Source organism: Eleutherodactylus coqui, chromosome 4 (assembly GCF_035609145.1).
Source record: "Eleutherodactylus coqui strain aEleCoq1 chromosome 4, aEleCoq1.hap1, whole genome shotgun sequence".
NCBI lineage: Eukaryota > Metazoa > Chordata > Amphibia > Anura > Eleutherodactylidae > Eleutherodactylus > Eleutherodactylus coqui.
In genome coordinates this window covers 267,949,842-267,967,079 of record NC_089840.1, presented here as the reverse complement: position 1 = coordinate 267,967,079, position 17,238 = coordinate 267,949,842, and the positions used below count along the sequence as shown (strand labels likewise).

The 17,238-nt window shown below is 46.3% G+C and overlaps 1 protein-coding gene across 1 annotated transcript in view; it reads left to right on the top strand.

Moving 5' to 3' along the window:
• Positions 1 to 211: 211 nt before the first annotated feature.
• LOC136626682 (ovostatin-like) overlaps positions 212 to 17,238 on the top strand; it is a 39,615-nt gene continuing 22,588 nt past the window's right edge. Inside the window, exons 1-8 of the mRNA XM_066601701.1 lie at positions 212 to 317; positions 2,263 to 2,341; positions 2,740 to 2,893; positions 5,201 to 5,275; positions 8,852 to 9,014; positions 12,838 to 13,034; positions 13,366 to 13,581; positions 17,059 to 17,183. Of these exons, the coding sequence (XP_066457798.1) occupies positions 212 to 317; positions 2,263 to 2,341; positions 2,740 to 2,893; positions 5,201 to 5,275; positions 8,852 to 9,014; positions 12,838 to 13,034; positions 13,366 to 13,581; positions 17,059 to 17,183 (1,115 nt within the window). The remainder of the gene's footprint in view (positions 318 to 2,262; positions 2,342 to 2,739; positions 2,894 to 5,200; positions 5,276 to 8,851; positions 9,015 to 12,837; positions 13,035 to 13,365; positions 13,582 to 17,058; positions 17,184 to 17,238) is intronic.

Below are 17,238 nucleotides of genomic sequence, written 5' to 3'. Positions count from 1 at the left end.
AGTCACATTAAAAACGACAAAATCCCAAATGAAATAAGCCATAATTTTTCAGTGATACTTCCCCTTTAATTCGTGATGAAGTATACTGAGAATGATTTCTCTACTAAGCAATGTGCTTTTCTTTTTAATATGTGCAGTGGGCATTTATGGATTCAACGGTCCTAATTTTGTGAATGTGCTGACGCAACCAGACGGCTGCTGTGAACAGAAGATGGCAAAACTGTGTCCCATTCTAGATTTCCTAGACTATCGTGGGTTTGGGGGACTTCCAATTCCTGATGAAGTTCATAAAAAAGCAGTAGATGAGCTCATTGCTGGTAAGTGCCTCCAAGATGTTCTTCCACGGATGTCTCCATTATTATCATTTGCAAGGAATGAATAGCACAAGAACTATATGGATTTAGTCATAGATGTCTATACAGTTATATATGATGTCTGCGGTCCCATACAGACGAGATCATTGGACAAGCTCATCAAAATCTGCAGGTTTGGCTGACTTTGAGTTCACATCTAAGCAGGATTCAGGGCTGATGCAGACTGGCTTAGAGCCTGTACACCGCTGTGTGCAGCCTTATGGCCTCTTTCATACAGTGCTGTGCAGCCACCACACGCCACTTTGCAGGCTTCATTAGACTGCCCATGTACCTCTTTCCATATGGAGTCCAATGGAACCTAGTATTTTTTTTTCTATTAGATTCCAGATGAAACTTCCATATAACTCAGAAATCAGAGTATTGGACCTGTATTGAAGCCCTCTTAAGCCTTCATAGAAAATGAAGCCATACTATGAACATGTAGGCATCAGCCCCGTTGAGTGTATACCAACAGTAGAAGTAGAATTGTACCCTTGCGACAAGTAAAAGATTTCTCGGTAAATGTTGGAAGAAAGCTGACGATTTGATATTGACTTTAAATGGTTTTTCTCTGGAGATAGCAGAGTCTACTATATCTACTAGTCCCACTGAAGTGAATGGAACAGTGGTGCACATGCATGGTCACCAGTTGCCATTCAGTTCGGGACTGAGCCTAGGCAAGCGTGTCTGAGTAACAGGTAAAACCCGTAGTGAGGCGACCCCTTTAAAGAGAACCTATCATCACGTTAAACTATATTATGGGGCTCAAACGTGAGGAAACGTCAAGTCCGGAGGGCAGTCTTTGATACTCACCGGTTGCTCCGTTCCTGCACTTTGTCACACAGTGTGACTCTTTTCAGTTTGCGATGTCCCATTCATCATATTGGAGAGTGAACACACACAGCCGGCTGAAAAAGGTCACACTGTATGTGCGTGGCAACTTTGCAGGGACACAGCGATGAAACGGGGCAGCCATTGAGTATCCAACAACACTCCCTGGACTCTCCGTTTGCTCATGGTTGAGCCCAATGACATAGTTTATCATGCTCAAACATGTTGACCAGTTCCCTTCAAGCTTTGCCATGTCAATGTTCCCTCCCTCCAACACTAACATAAATGGGGTTCATCCATGAAAAATATTTGTCATCCATCTGCAAAGCTGATAAATGTACGATCGCTTTAACGCTCTTTGAGCACTACAACTGAGGTCCCGAGCCTTCATTCCTTCTCGCTCCAAAAATACTGTAAAGAGGAGATTCAGTGGATCTGTGGTCATGCATGTGCGCAGCTCCTCCATTCATTGTCTACGAAGACAACCATAACAGCCATGCTGTAGTTCTGTTGTCCTTGGCAGCCCAATAGACATTGAATGGAGCGGCAAAGTGCATGCATGACCACTGCTTTACTCAAACTCCTCCTGCCTGTCCATGGATGTTGCAGTATCTTGCGGCGGATCTCCGCCGCGGGAGCCACCGCCCGGGAGCAGGAGCCGGCAGATGGTTCTCCGCTGTCAGCCTATCTGACAGATAGGCTGACAGCGACGAATGCAGCTATTTGCCGGCCGTGAGCGGAGAATCACAATGATTCTCCGCTCGTGGACAGGGGGGAAGAGCTCTGCATAGCAACACTATGGAGACCTTTCACTGTGTTCCCCGCGGCGGGGAACGCAATGAAAACCCGCTCGTGGACAGCAGCCACTAGTGGGGGTCTTTCCTTTCCCTTTACTGCGGTCTTGCAGTGAAGGGAAAGGGAAGACCCCTACTAGTGAACAAAGGGGTCCCAGTCGTGGGGAACCCAGCAATCATACAATCAACAATAAAGACAATGACATCAGCAATCATTTCTTAGTGAACACCAGTTGTTAAATGAAATTGAAGCTATGTTTTAATCAGTCTTTTTTTATTTGTAGGCTATCAACGTCTACTTGGGTGCAGAGGGTCGGACGGGCAGTTTTCTGTCTTTTCTAGGTCATTCGTGCCGAATCTTTGGTAAGAGCAGAGTCATACATTTAGCGTAATGTCAGTGGGCTGCATCAAAAGGGTCAGGACTTCATTGATGATACATTGTGAAGACCAAGGCAATCAGTTTGGAAACAGAAATCTGGTTGTTATTGCAGGACCTACTTTTTATCCACATTAGGCCAGTTACATATGAGTGCATTATGCACCCGTAATACGGACGAGTCTCCTGGCCCGACCATAGGTCTACTGACCTAAATCTAAATATCATAGAGATCTATAGTACTCTGAGTTCAGCTTAGTAGATGCATAGTGCTCCCGGGACAATTGCCCGTAAGATGCTTGTGTGGAGCTGGTTGAAATGAGGCTCTTAGGTACATAAATAGGAGTTTTTGGGAAAATAAATAGCAGCGTTGTCTTTGTTTCAGGTTGCATGTAAATATGCTGCATGTGTTTGCGAGGATGGAAGAACATATTTATGTGGATAAGAACTTACCACCAGCGATGCTGGCACAACTGGCGCCACATCAAAATTTGTCAACGGGCTGTATGACTCCAGTTGGGTCATCATTTAACTATCAGGTAAGGTTCTGCAGACTTCACACAGTGTGGAACATATTACTAGCTCTGGTTACGCATAAGGTGTCCCAGATAGGTGCTTACTGTATGTATGAACTTAAACACTTCTATTATGTGATTATCTATTATATTGCATGTAATTAAATAATCTAAATTTCCTTAAAGCGTCCACCCGGTTTTGGGACAAAACTTTGTCCTGGAACAGAAGGAGGAGGGTGGAATATCACCAGAAGTTGTTTTTCTCTGCCACTCTTCCGATTCGCCAGTTCCAGACCCAGTTTTCATCCATCCAGGATGGTTGCAGCAGTTTTCTAGCTACCTAAGGCTGCCTGTCCACGAGCCTAATTGCATTGCGTTATCTGCAGCGATAATCGGGCCGCGGATAACTCAGTGCAAGCTTTCCATAGTGTTGCTATGGAAGAAGCAGCCCTGCTGTCCACGAGCAAAGCATCATAGCGATTCTTCGCTCGCGGAACTCAAATTGTGGCATGCCGCGATTTGCCGTGATTCTCCATGGTGAGCCTTTCAGTTCTCCCCTGCTTCCGGGCGGCGGGTCCCATGGCGGCGATCTGCCGTGGGATATCACTACGCCCATGGACAGGCAGCCTAATGCACACGCTCTGATTATTAGCTAGTGCTGATCACGTGAACAGCTCTGGCCAATCAGAGAGCAGGTACAGTGCATTGGTAGTCTAACATTACCAATACACTGTGGGGTTTAGGTAGTCTGAAGATTATGTGGGCCATATTGGATGGCTGAAAATGGGACCTGGAACTAATAGATCAGAGGGAGGGCAGAGAACTACAATTGCAGGTAAACCTCTCCTTTGCTCCGAGACAGAATTTTGTTCCGAAACTTGAGGGTCGCATTAAAGAAATGGTGCGCTGTTTTCTTTTAAAATCAGCACCACGTCTGTATATGGGTTGTGTCTGGTGTTCAGGCTCTGCTCAGGGGTGTAACTATAAGGGGTGCAGAGGATGCAATTGCACCCAGGCCCAGAGGCCTTAGGGGGCCCATCAGGCCTCTCTTCTCCATATAGGGAGCCCAGTACTATGAATTAAGTTTTGTAGTTGGGGCCCCTTTATAGATTTTCTACCGGGGCCCAGAAGTTTCAAGTTATGCTTCTGGCTTCACTCCATTAAAGTAAATGTGGCTAAACTGCCGTATCACTGTGGACAGGTGTAGTTCCTTTTTAGGAAGAAAGCAGCCATATTTTTCAACATTCCTGTTCAAGGAAATGTAAAAACTCAGACTACATGGGCTGACGGACTGTGTGCTAGGCCATCAATATGGCGACCTGAGGGTGTTACTACCTAGTGCTGAAAATCAGTTTACTAGGAACCAATTTATAATCCTGAAACCAACACTTGATCAGGAAGTGGGTCAAGGACCCCTCAATCTCCCTAGAACAAACAGAGCTCTTTGGGCTAGGTCACAAGGGTGAGCATAAGGGGTGTAACTAGAAATGTTTGGCCCTATAGCAACATTTGAATGCCCCCCCCCCCCCCACCTCGAGCATGAACATTTACCAGCAGTATGTACAACTCATGGTAAGGACACACTTCCTGCCGAATCATGATTAAAAGAGGTAAGTTCTGTGATAGTTCTGGTGGGCATGTGAGAATCAGCTATTGTTTGTAAAGTTATTAGGGTCCAAAGTTAAAATAGTTGCCCCTTTTTTGATTTTGTTATAGGAACCCTACCTTCTTAGTGTACTACCTTGGCCCTTTTAAAGGGATTTTCCAAGTAACCCTAATTTTGCTGGGTGATGGGGGTTGAGATGGGAGGGGGTGGACACCTTCAATATAAAAAAATAAGAAAAAAGCCTGCCACTTCACGCTGCCTCCCCACCGCTGCTCACATCTGCTCTGGTCTTCTGCTTTCAAGCGCTGCAGCAGTCATGTAAGTTGTTTATGACCGCTGCAGCCAATGGGACACCAAACAGGGACTTTACTGATGACGTCATGTAAACCGACCGGGGGCTTCTGCATTAGAAACCCAAGTGACAGGTTTACAGGATGTCACTAGGACTTCTATTCTGGCCAGGTGATCTCACCTGTCAGATGCCGTGGTGATGGAACACTGAAGCGGTGGCCTGGCACCATGATGAGTACATTGAATTGATATAGTTTTGGCATTGGGAGCCCAAAACTATATAAAATCAATAACTCAGAAAGTCCATTTAAGAGCCCTATTATGAAACTTACATTTTTATTCATGCTAGGAGTAAAGAAGAAATTGAGATCTGCTACAATATGTGGATATTTGGTGGTTTGCTTAATGTTACAATAATATTTTTCTTCTCACAGTTTAAAAATGTGGAGGTCGCCTTTACGGCCTTTGTGATCACGAAGTTATTAGGAGCTAAGCTAAGAAACGAAAGTGTGAGTAAACACAACAATATGTGTAACGAATATATTAGAAGTGTTCTTTAAATTTTTCTCAGTTTTTGAGTTTTTAATTTTTTTTTTTTAATTGTAAAATTTAATGGGATGAGGACTGCAGCTTACGATCATCTATACCATCTATAACAGGGGTCCCCAACTCCAGTCCTCAGGGACCACCAACAGGTCATGTTTTTAGGATATCCTATAGTAAGAACACCTGTGGCAATGTCTGAGGCACTGACCATAATTACATCACCTGTGCAACACTGAGGAAATCCTGAAAACATGACCTGTTGGCGGTCCCTGAGGACTGGAGTTGGGGAACACTGACTATACTATATCTGATTTTGTTATTTTCTTCTCACATTTTAACAACCATCTCTCCAGTTACATTCTGCTGATCACAGTAGGATGATAAAGTACTTCCTGATGATAGTTTGAGAACAAACGTTGCACCCACTTGATCACCGAAGGATTCTGACAGCTCTAGAAATCATGGACCAGATGCAGAATAGTTTTTTTCTAAGGGAGATTGCTATGAATGAAGCTCATCAAATATAGTAGCAGACATAGCATAAGAAAATGATACCAATTTGCTAATCCAGTAGCAAAACGTTTAACAGGGAGCAAGCTTGTGGGGACACCCTGCTGGAATGAGGCGTAGGTCGTTGGGTGTCCTTCACTGGATCCTTACCTTTCTCTTGCTCATCGAGTGGCCTGGTAGAACATCTAGTAGTATACTAGTACTTGGGAGCCCCAGTGATAGGCCCACTCCCGTTGAGATTTTCCATAGGTGCAAAAAAAATTGCAGTTGCAGACCACAGGGCAGTGATGGGCAAACGTTTGAGCTCGGTGTGCCAAAATTCGCCAAAAAACCAAGCATAACTCGGGTGGTGTGTCACTTCAAGAAAAAAATCCATAAATTCGCAATATTTATAGTTTAAATAACAAACAAAATATAATTGTAATGTATAACTGTATTTAGTAAACCTAAAACACCCATAGCACAGGCCCTCACCTCTCCCAGCCTCCCCCTCACTCATCTTAGTAATGATGACCCCCAGCAGTGACAGTGTCCCCCACAGCAGCCCCCAGTGGTGACAGCGCCCCCCAGCAGCGACAGCGGACCCCCCAGCAGCGACAGTGGACCCCCCCAGCAGCGAAAGTGGCCCCCACAACGGACCCCCCCAGCAGCGACAGTGGCCACCACAGCGGACCCCCCAGCAGCGACAGTGGCCCACACAGCGGACCCCCCCCCAGCAGCGACAGCGGACCCCCCAGCAGTGACAGTGGCCCCCCACAGCGGCTCCCCCAGCAGCGACAGCGGACCCCCCAGCAGCGACAGTGGCTCCCACAGCGGAACCCCCAGCAGCGACAGTGGTCCCCACAGTGGACCCCGACAGCGGACCTCCCCAGCAGCGACAGCGGACCCCCCAGCAGTGACAGTGGCCCCCCACAGCGGCTCCCACAGAAGCGACAGCAGACCCCCCCAGCAGCGATAGCGGACCCCCACAGCAGCGACAGTGGCCCCCACAGCGGACCCCCCAGCAGCCACAGTGGCCCCCACAGCATAGCCCGACAGCGGACCCCCCAGCAGCGACAGTGGCCCCCCACAGCGGCTCCCCCAGCAGCGACAGCGGACCCCCCCCAGCAGCGACAGCGGACCCCCCAGCAGCGACAGTGGCCCCCACAGCGGACCCCCCAGCAGCGACAGTGGCCCCCACAGCGGACCCCTACAGCGGACCCCCCAGCAGCGACAGCGGCCCCCATAGTGACCCCTCAGCAGCGACAGTGGCCCCCCACAGCAGACCCCCCCAGCAGCGACAGTGGCCCCCGAGACCCGCGTACTCACCCTATCTACGTCCTGAAAGCTCCGCTCCTCTGCTGGCCTCTGCACCCTCCAGCAGTGATGATCTCCGGCGCACACTGTGACGTCAGTGTGTTGCAGGACGCCTTCTCCCCCTGCGGAACCAACAGGTAGGAGACGTCGGGGGACGGGGTAGGAGGATCCTGGCTGCACACTGACATCACAGTGTGCGCTGGGATCAGCGCTGGTTAGTGAATACCAGCAGGGGAGCCGCGGCGGCCCCTGCTGGTATTCACCAACGGGGTGAACGGCCGACAGCGGCCGCGTGTCAGCGACTATGGCCACGCGTGTCATTGCTGACATGCATGTCATAGGTTCGCCATCACGGCCATAGGGTATTGCCTGTTCGGTGTGGAGTAACATTCAGATCCACATCATATACTGCAGTTATAGTGGCATTATTCTTAGCAACAGTTAAGCAGAAATCACAATAGATATGGCTCGTCTGAATCCTGAAAGGTAGGACCTTGTTCTCTGGAACCCCAAGAAGATTCACCCATTACCTACTTTGGTACACGGCTGTAGCCATCAGCAGCAGAGCTGGCAGTTCTTTGCAACCTTCTACACAAAGGGGTCAGTCAGAAGAAGCAGAAGTAGGGTAGAGTGCCTTTCAATTTTTGGGGCTCAGATTAGGGTTTCAGGCAAAAATTCAGCATATTTGACTAATCAGCTGCTTGTTAGGTGTTTCCCGCCCAGTACACTGGCTGACCATATGTCATAATGGCATAGCTAAATATGATAGGAAAAGATAAGAGGGATTTAGGCTTTGGAGCAACCTCTTGTTGGATATTGTATATCGATGGAATTAAATCAATAAATTAAATCTGCACTTTATTAGGAACCAGCAAGGAACACGTTTCGGGATATGCAGACCCCTTCATCAGGCAATTGGATTACTGTTGTGCAGAAAATGCAAACTCCTCAGAGTCCCGTTAGTGTGAAAAAATAAAACCATTAGTGGCAAGTGGTGGCCTCTGACTTACGCTCCCAGCCATCCTCTATGACACTGCTAGCCACCAATGGTTTTGTACAACTTTCAGGTTGTTTTCTCACATTTTCTGGTTCGATATCCAATAACAGGTTACGTCAAAGTCTATACACCTCTCACCCTTTCTACACAAAGGGTCAGAGCTCACTCAGGTGCGTCCTCTCGCCTCTCTAGCTCTTGCACTGTGCCACCACAAGATGGCACCACTCCTTCCTTTGAGCCATCCACAGTTACTTAATTTAAAGAAACTTGACCCATTACCCCCTGCAAGCAGTAGAAGTAGAAAAATAAAGAGTCAGGAGTAACTCTGTTCTACACCACTTCCCTCATTCTACTGAAAAGTACTAGCTGGGCAGCGCAGTGGCCGGGACCGAAAGGCAGTCATAGTTTTTACTCCAATACCAGCCCAGTTTGAGTGGATCCTCAGAAATATTCTCATCTCGCAAAGTAAAAATGCTAGATTTCTCTCTTCTGTCCTAAAGTCCAGGGACCTAGACAACAGTCCCCTTTTTTTACCGGATTGAGTCTCTATGAATTTATCGATTGTCACCTCCCCAGTTGGATGCAACTTCTGTTGTTTTCCATTGTATGGTATGGGTTGAGGAGAAATACTCATGGTTAGCGTTCACCTTCAATGTTAACTAGCTGCAAAATTTCACTACATACCACATCCGGATTATCAGGTTGGATCTCATATCATATCCTATATTTCTTATAGGAACCATTATTAAAAGGTGCTAGAAGGTGTCTACAAGCTGTTGATATAAAGTCTGCGGAGACATTTACACTTGCTCTCGTGTGCAATGCTGCAGCAATGGCTGATCTAGGAAATATTTCCAACAGAGCATTTACCGAACTGAAAGGACGGGCCATTAAGAAAGGTATTGTAAACCTATGTCATTATTTTTCTTTCTTTCTGTGGCCCTATATTAACACCCACAAGTGATATACACCATGACGTCAGCCAGGTATTGTATCATTCCTCTATTACCACTGCAAATATAGGAATACATTAACAACTAAGTGTTACCATTTCTCTTCTCAATAGTATTGATTCCTACCATTCTGACGCTGTCAGCACTCTTTCGACAGTAACTGTATAACAACAAACCCCATTGACAAGAAAATTGCTCACACCTAGTTGTCAATTATACAGTTCCAGGAGGGATAATATAAGAGTGGCACAATGCAGAGTTCTAAGAAAAGAAGCTCCAGAATGTTCAATGTAGTCAATGGCAGAGTCAGCCTTAGCCGGGCTCATACAAGCAGGTTGGATTCCGCATGGGGGAGGCCTGCAGCAGATTCTGGCTGTAAGCCCGGCAGGTGGCTCTACGTACCTCCAATATCTGTACTGCGGATAACTGCGGAGGCTTGCTGGCGGTCATGTGCAGTACAGTTTTTTTTTTAGTGTTTGTATATCCCGTGCCATCGCTTAGGTTGGGGGCCATAGCCGCTTTGGTGGCATTAAACCAAGCTTTCACGTAAATATTAATAATAAACAAACAATTTTGGTCTATTCCATTCTTTTCCACATCATTCATAGGAAACTAATCCCTAAAAATATACATTTTTTGGAATAAATGATTTTGGCCATCTACCTAGCATGATGAATGGCACCAGGTACCCTGAAAGAAATTTCTTCAGTAATACATCCCCCAAAAAATTAAACCTAATTCGAGAAATTCTTTATAGTCATCCCTGGGCTGCTGCTGTTTTAGCTTGAAATTAGAGATGAGCGAGCACTCTTGTTTAAGGCTGATGCTCGAGAGAGCGTCAGTCTTTTCGAGTAACCGCTTACTCGTCCAAGCACCATGCGTGGGGGGGAGCGTCGCGAGGCGTCGGGGGAGAGAGAGATCTCTCACTCTCCCCCCGCTCCCTCCCGCCAACCCCCGCATGGTGCTTGGACGAGTAAGCGGTTACTCGAAAAGACCGACGCTCTCTCGAGCATCAGCCTTAAACAAGCGTGCTCGCTCATCTCTACTTGAAATCTCTTCAGGATCATTTGTTTTTAGTATATCTATCCTCAATACCACTTTTGTACTTTCTTTTGTCTATCTTAGACCACGTAGCTTGAAACTTTTTAAAAATATCTGGCTGAGGGCCGGTGGTAGAGCCAATTTTGCAATCGAACACTGCCTTTAACGAGGCTTCTAAAATGTGCTGACGACATGCCAGGTATAGAAGATTTCTCCCAAACATTTGTTGTAACAGAACACACGTTCCTCTGATACAACCTGCGTTTACAGCAGTGGTATCCAAACACATCGCCTCGATTTTTCCAACTGCCTCCCACTCTTCTACTTCAGAGGATACAGCTTTTGCTTTAGTGATCCCCATACTATTTTCCAGCTGAGGTACTCCTATCAATCGATCTTCTTTCCCACAGCTAATGAGAATGGCTAGCTTCTCTACACTTTCTCTATTCAAAATATCTGGAAGCAATTTCCCATCCCAGTGTAAGACAGCCGCCTCTAAATCAGAATTTTTAAGCCTACTTTTAATTAGCTGGGCCCTTTCCTGCTGAAAATGTTGTCTAGCAAGTCGCACTGTACTCCTACTTAAGGCTCAGATGTCTACATTTTCACCTAATGCCTCTGCAGTAGCTGATATATTTGCACTGTGTCCCTTTCCAAAATATTACATCTATCCAACAATAACGACAACTTTTTGGTAATAATTTCTTTACTTCCTCGAGAGTGCTTCATTTTCTTTGCACTTGGCTCCTCTTCCTGATGTGTTCCCGGGATGTCCTCAAATTCATCTTGTGTCGCTCCTCGTCTGATGAGGAGAAAGTCTAAGGCCTCATGTCCACAGGAACAGATCCGCAGCGGGTGTCCCGCATGCGTGATCCGCGCCCCATAGGCATGCATTGGACACCTGCAGGTAGTTAAATACCTGCGGATGTCATTTTCCCTTGTGGCGCGGATTGCGTGTGCGGGAAATCACCCGCAGCATGCTCCATTTTAGTGCAGGGCTCCCGCGGGGACGGCTCCCGTAGGCTTCTATTGAAGCCTATGGAAGCCGTCCGAATCCGCGGCACACCCGCAGCTTCATTCCTGCTCTCCGGCGTGGGAGAGCAGGAGTTCAAAAGAAAAGGGTGCACGGCGCATGCCGGCGTGCCGAGCACATCCACCGGGCCGAAGAAAGAAGATCCGTCGCGACGGAGGGAAGATCCACAGCGTCCGGACAGGTAAGTAAATCTTCTTTTTAGGCCTCATGTCCGCGGGAAAGGAGGGACCGGCTTTGGGATTCTGCATGAAGAATCCGTGGCAGGCCTGATTTTCCCCATGGACATGAGGCCTAAGTCTACTTCTTTGTCGCCTGAAAAATAAAAACAGCAAAAATAACCTATTAGTATCTCCCCTCTAATAAAACAACATTCAATTAAAATATCTGAAATAACTGTTAAAGTACAGATTAAAAAGGAAATATTAAAAAGAGAGCAAATACGCCTACTTGTTGTGAATTGTCCAATCTGATTTCCTCTCTTCTCTTCGTTTTCCTGCTCGCACAAATACCAAGTGAACTCCTCCCATGCAGCCAGGACGTCCCTTTTGTCTCTGGAGTAAAAAAAAACGCCCTGTCTACTTCAGTCGTATCAGTGAGTGCATCCTGATAGGCAACATCGAAAAGGTCATCAAGGGTTGACTTGAAGGCTGCCACCTTTTCATTTTGAGCTGCGCTTGAAGTTCTGCCAGCATTTTTTTTGCAGTTTTCTTCACTTTCCATAAAGTCTTTCAAGCTTTGCAAAGTAATCTTTTAAGTGTCTTGTTGGAATCTTAGATTTCTCCCAGAAAATGTATACTTCTTGGATAGTACGTCTTGAAGCTTCTTTGATGCTCAGTTTGACTTGGCACATTATAAAACAAACTTGGCAACACTTGAAAATTTGAGGGCAAATTACTACCAGTAATTTGAGATGCGCAGCCGATCAAAAAAATCTTATCTTTATGCCTTGAACTCATACTAGCTGCTGCTTTGGAAGACGGAGATTATGAATCCATTTTTACTCAAAGTCAAAACTGAAAAAAGAAAAACAATACAAAGTTTACCACTTTAAATTCAAATATTGACTGCGCTTTCTGCCATTCGCCACACAAGTCCCCACCCCAAGAGCAGAAGGGAAGTTATCTGGTAGGGTTGTTCCCTTTGTCCTTTTAGAAAGGGTCCCTTCCCTAGGAACAACAAGTAGTCTGTGACAAAGAAAGTAAGGCCTCAACTCACATCCATCATACCATTCATTTGCAGACCTGAAACATGCAAGGCCCTGATAATTGCCTAATATCTATAAATATCTTCAAATCCATGAGTCACACCTAAAAAGTGGGTAATATTTGTAAGCAAGAACATTATCAATAAAATGAGACCATGATCAGGTTTCTAGGAAAAATAGTTTTCATTTTATAGAAGAAGAACTGTTATTTTTTTTAACAAAAATTGCCCCAAAATCATAACTTTAAGGTTGATGAGGCATGGGTTAATGGTATCCAACTGACCTGAAACTTTGGGATCCTCATTTTCTTACCAATTGGTAACTTTTAGGAGGGTCCCCCAAAAGATATCGCAAGAAAATGTTTTCCCATATACCCTGCAACCACCCTAGACTGCGCAACCAGCAGTAGTATGATGGGAATTCCATTCGGAAAAGGGCATTTATGAATGAAATCTCTTGTTTATACACATCTTCTATTGTCTTGTCCATAGATGGTAGAATATATTGGTCGAGTGAAAATGTACCAACAGGACAGTCGAATGGCTGCTCGTCAGCTGAGGTGGACATGACCGCACAGGTTCTAAGTTGCTGCGTTCAACGCCCTGAAGTAGACATGGATTATTGTGGCATGATAGCAGCTCATCTGTCTTCATGTAGGAACTCCAAAGGTGGTTTTGTCTCTTCACAGGTAATCAGGGGTCTACACAAAGACCCTTTCTGAATAATATACAGTCGGTAAAGATGTAACAAATGTTAATTACATACCTAATACATGTTCAACGCACATTTGCAGCAAACCATAACTTGATTGATGGCTTTATTTGTGTTAAGCATCAATTTTGGCTGTTTCTGTTCTCCCTACCGTGTACAGAGGGGTATTCCCATCTTGGCCCTGATTCATCAAGATGGGAATAACCTTTAAAGTGTCAGGCTAACACTTGCTCTATCTGTAGATGTATTTTCATTCCCCCTAAAGAACCAGATCAGAACAGTAAGCCAATGTTGTTGTTTTCCATTAGGACACAACATCGGCCAGCGCAGCCATGACTGAATTTGGTAAACGTATCCACGTCAAGAAGACCAATTGTGAGGTTGTTGTGAGTCACAAAGGTATTGAACAAGTCCGCATAGATCTAACAGAGAATAACAGATTTCTGGCCCAAAAACACACCCTGCCTTTTACACCTGGTGATACCAAAGTTTTCGTCAATGGAACATGTGCCCCCTTGATACAGGTAAGATTATAATCTAAGTGATTGAATGTTCATACCTTCATTTCTATATGACAGGACTGCCTCCAGAAATTCCCAGGTCCCATATTGTTAAAAGGTTGTGGGTCCTCTGTATGTCTTGGCCCAACATTGTGCCTCGTTGATGGGTTAGCTGAAGACAAGCAAAGGACTATGTTGGTTTGCTGTAGCTTTCCCTATCGGAAATGTTCTAGAAATCATGACATGTCAGAGCGTTATTGAAATGACAGCGGCCCTTTAACCCCTCAACTGGCCATGATATACATGTATATCATGGTGATCACACAGGTACAGAAGTGGGCCAGTACGATCAATAGTGGTAGCTGATTTTAAAAGCTCTTAGATGCTGCAGTCAATATCGACTACAGCATCTAATGTTTTTGAAAGACGGGAGATGTTCTATTTTTCTGCTCATGTGCGCTCCACGATTTGATGGGTTAATATGGAAGCCAGGGTGCCTAACAAAGGACTCCATGCTTGCCATCAGCATCTGCCTATTAAGTCATACCAGTATGGCCTAACAATTTGCGCTACATAACTAGTGTAGAGCATAAATAGTGTAGAGCACCAGCTACACAGTTAACGGCTCCTACATCTGTACCCCCTGATGTGTAAAGTGTTGTGGAATATGTTGGTGCCATATAAACAATGATTATTATTTAACCCATTCCCAATGTCTATTATATGTATATACAGTTCAAGTCGCAAGGGTGTATATGGAGCAGGCTCAGGAGCTGAGCCCACTCCATACACAGTGGGTATATTACAGCTTACACTCTGCAGTAGTGACCATGATTGGAGATAACTCCTATCCTGGGTGTTTAACCACTTAGATGCTATGGTCAGGCCTCCCAACTGTCGTGGATTTGGAGAGACAGTCCCAAATTTGGAAATCTGTTCTGCTGTCCCAGGATACCTGATGTATGTCCTGAGCTCTGCTACCAGAAATGTTCTGCATCTGCTGCTGCAATGATTGCTATGTACTTCATACCACTGCCAGAGTAAAGAGGTGATAAAGAGCATTTCTACAGTGGAGTCAAGCCATGGGTCAATGTCACTGGGGCTACAGAGGGGAACGCTATGAGACCACACGGATGGCCCTATAGCTTAGTGGGACCACAGGGATGACATTATAACTTAGTGGGGGCACCATTAGTAAGTTCATGTGAAAGAGGGGACATTATTACTTTGTTGGGACACTAATATTATATGCACATTGAGAGGTTCATCAAGGGTAGCGGCAGGATGGGGCAAATGTGAAGAGGTGAGTTATAATTATAAAAAGTCTTCATGGCGATCTGGGCCTGGATAGAGAAGAAAAATACATTACATTAATCAAAGGAAATGTCACCTGTGGTCACTAGAGGTTACTGCACCGTATTCTCCGTCACTGTATAGCAGTGGTGTCAAACTCATTTCCACCGAGGGCCACATCAGGCTTATGATGACCTTCAAAGGGCCGATTGTAAGGCCGCCTACAGACGGCCGGGTTGGATCCCAACCTGAGCCCCTGCAGAAACCAGCGCAGCACTCACCTGCTCCCGGGGCTCCGGCTCTGTGATGTGCCGGCTGCCCCGCACAGTAATAGAGCATGCCGCGATTTGTTTTCTGTGCAAGATTTCGCTCAGACAAATCGCAGCCGTCTGCATAGGATTGCATTTTCTAACGCAATCCTATGGCAGCTTCCACGGGCGGAAATTCTGCGGGAAATCCCGACGTGGAATTTCCGCCCGTGTGCAGGGAGCCTAAGACAGTACAGTTAGGGGTTGTTCACACCAGCGTATTTGCGTCCATACTATGCAGTGAATAGAAGCCATTGATTTCAGTGAGTTCATTCACATGATGTATATTTTCACACAGCATGACCTATTTTGTTATGTACTACGCACCCCAATAGGCCATTGTAGTGAATGGGCCGCGCAAATACGTGGTGAATGCGCAGGAAACCTATGTATTCACTGCATATTTGCGCACTATTTCAATGGGCCCACCTGCGTTCCTTTTTACGTACGCAAATATACAGGCATAAGCCATTTTTGATTGCACAAATACGCAGCGTATTTGTGTGACCGAAATACAATTACACCCGTGTGAACGAGCCCTAATAGTGACCCTGATAGTGGACCCAGTAAAAATAACGACCCCCACAGTGGCCCAATTAGTAATATTAACCCCCATAGCAACGTTATAATTATAAGCCCACCCCCCAGTAATAAGCCCCCCCTCAGTAATAATAATAAGCCCCCCTCAGTAATAATAATAAGCCACTTCAGTAATAATAATAAGCCCCCACCTCAGTAATAATAATAATAAGCCCCCCCTCAGTAAGAAGCCCCCACCTCAGTAATAATAATAAGCAGCCCCCAGTAATAAGCCCCCCCTCAGTAATAATAATAAGCCACCTCAGTAATAATAATAAGCCCCCTCAGTAATAAGCCCCCCCTCAGTAATAAGCCCCCACCTCAGTAATAATAATAATAATAAGCAGCCCCCCCAGTAATAAGCAGCCCCACCCCAGTAATAAGCAGCTCCCCCAGTAATAAGCAGCCCCCCCACAGTAATAAGCAGCTCCCCCTACAGTAATAAGCCCCTCCACAGTAATAAGCAGCCCCTCCCCCCTGTAATAAGCCCCCCCAGTAATAAGCAGCCCCCCCCAGTAATAAGAAGCGCCCACTCCCAGTAATAAGCAGCCCCCCAGTAATAAGCAGCCCCCACCCCCAGTAATAAGCAGCTCCCACTCCCCAGTAATAAGCAGCCCCCCCCCCCAGTAATAAGAAGCGCCCACTCCCAGTAATAAGCAGCCCCCCAGTAATAAGCAGCCCCCACCCCCAGTAATAAGCAGCTCCCACTCCACAGTAATAAGCAGCGTCCATCCCCAGTAATAAGCAGCCCCTACCCCCAGTAAAAAGCAGCCCTTACCCCCAGTAATAAGCAGCCCCTACCCCCAGTAATAAGCAGCCCCCTCAGTAATAAGCAGCCCCCTCCCTCAGTAATAAGCAGCCCCCCACCCCGTAATAAGCAACCCCACCCTCCTAATAAGCAAGCCTCCCCTCCCACAGTAATATGCAGCCCCCACCCCATATACTTACCTCTTCCTTCCTGTCAGTGTCGCTCCCTCTCTGCTTGCCCTGAGCCCGGATGCACACTGACGTCAGTGTGTGCCGGGATCAGCGCGATTACCAGCGGGGAGCTGTGTCACCCCAGCTGGTGATTGCGTGAGTGGTGAGCGGTGTCGGCACGCCGCGGGCCACATAACACAAGGCAGCGGGCCCGGATTCAGCCCGCGGGCCTTGTGTTTGACACATGTGCTGCATAGAGCTGGTATCTGACTGTTATTTAGAGGTATACTATTACTGGGAGGGAGTCACTGAGGGGCACTATTATTGTGATAGAACATAAAGGGCATGAGCTAATGTAAAAGGAGAGACCTCTTAATCTAATAGTGACCATATGTTTCTGTAGATAGTAAACACCTACCACACCGAGATAAGAAATGAAAACAGCGTGTTCACACTGACAGTAACTCCACGGGCCGACCGCTGTACTGGAGGCGTAGCTAAAGTCATCAACATGGATTTCTGCATGACGTAAGTCCTAGCTGGCACAGTTCTTACTCTGTTCGGAAACACTGTAATACTGTAT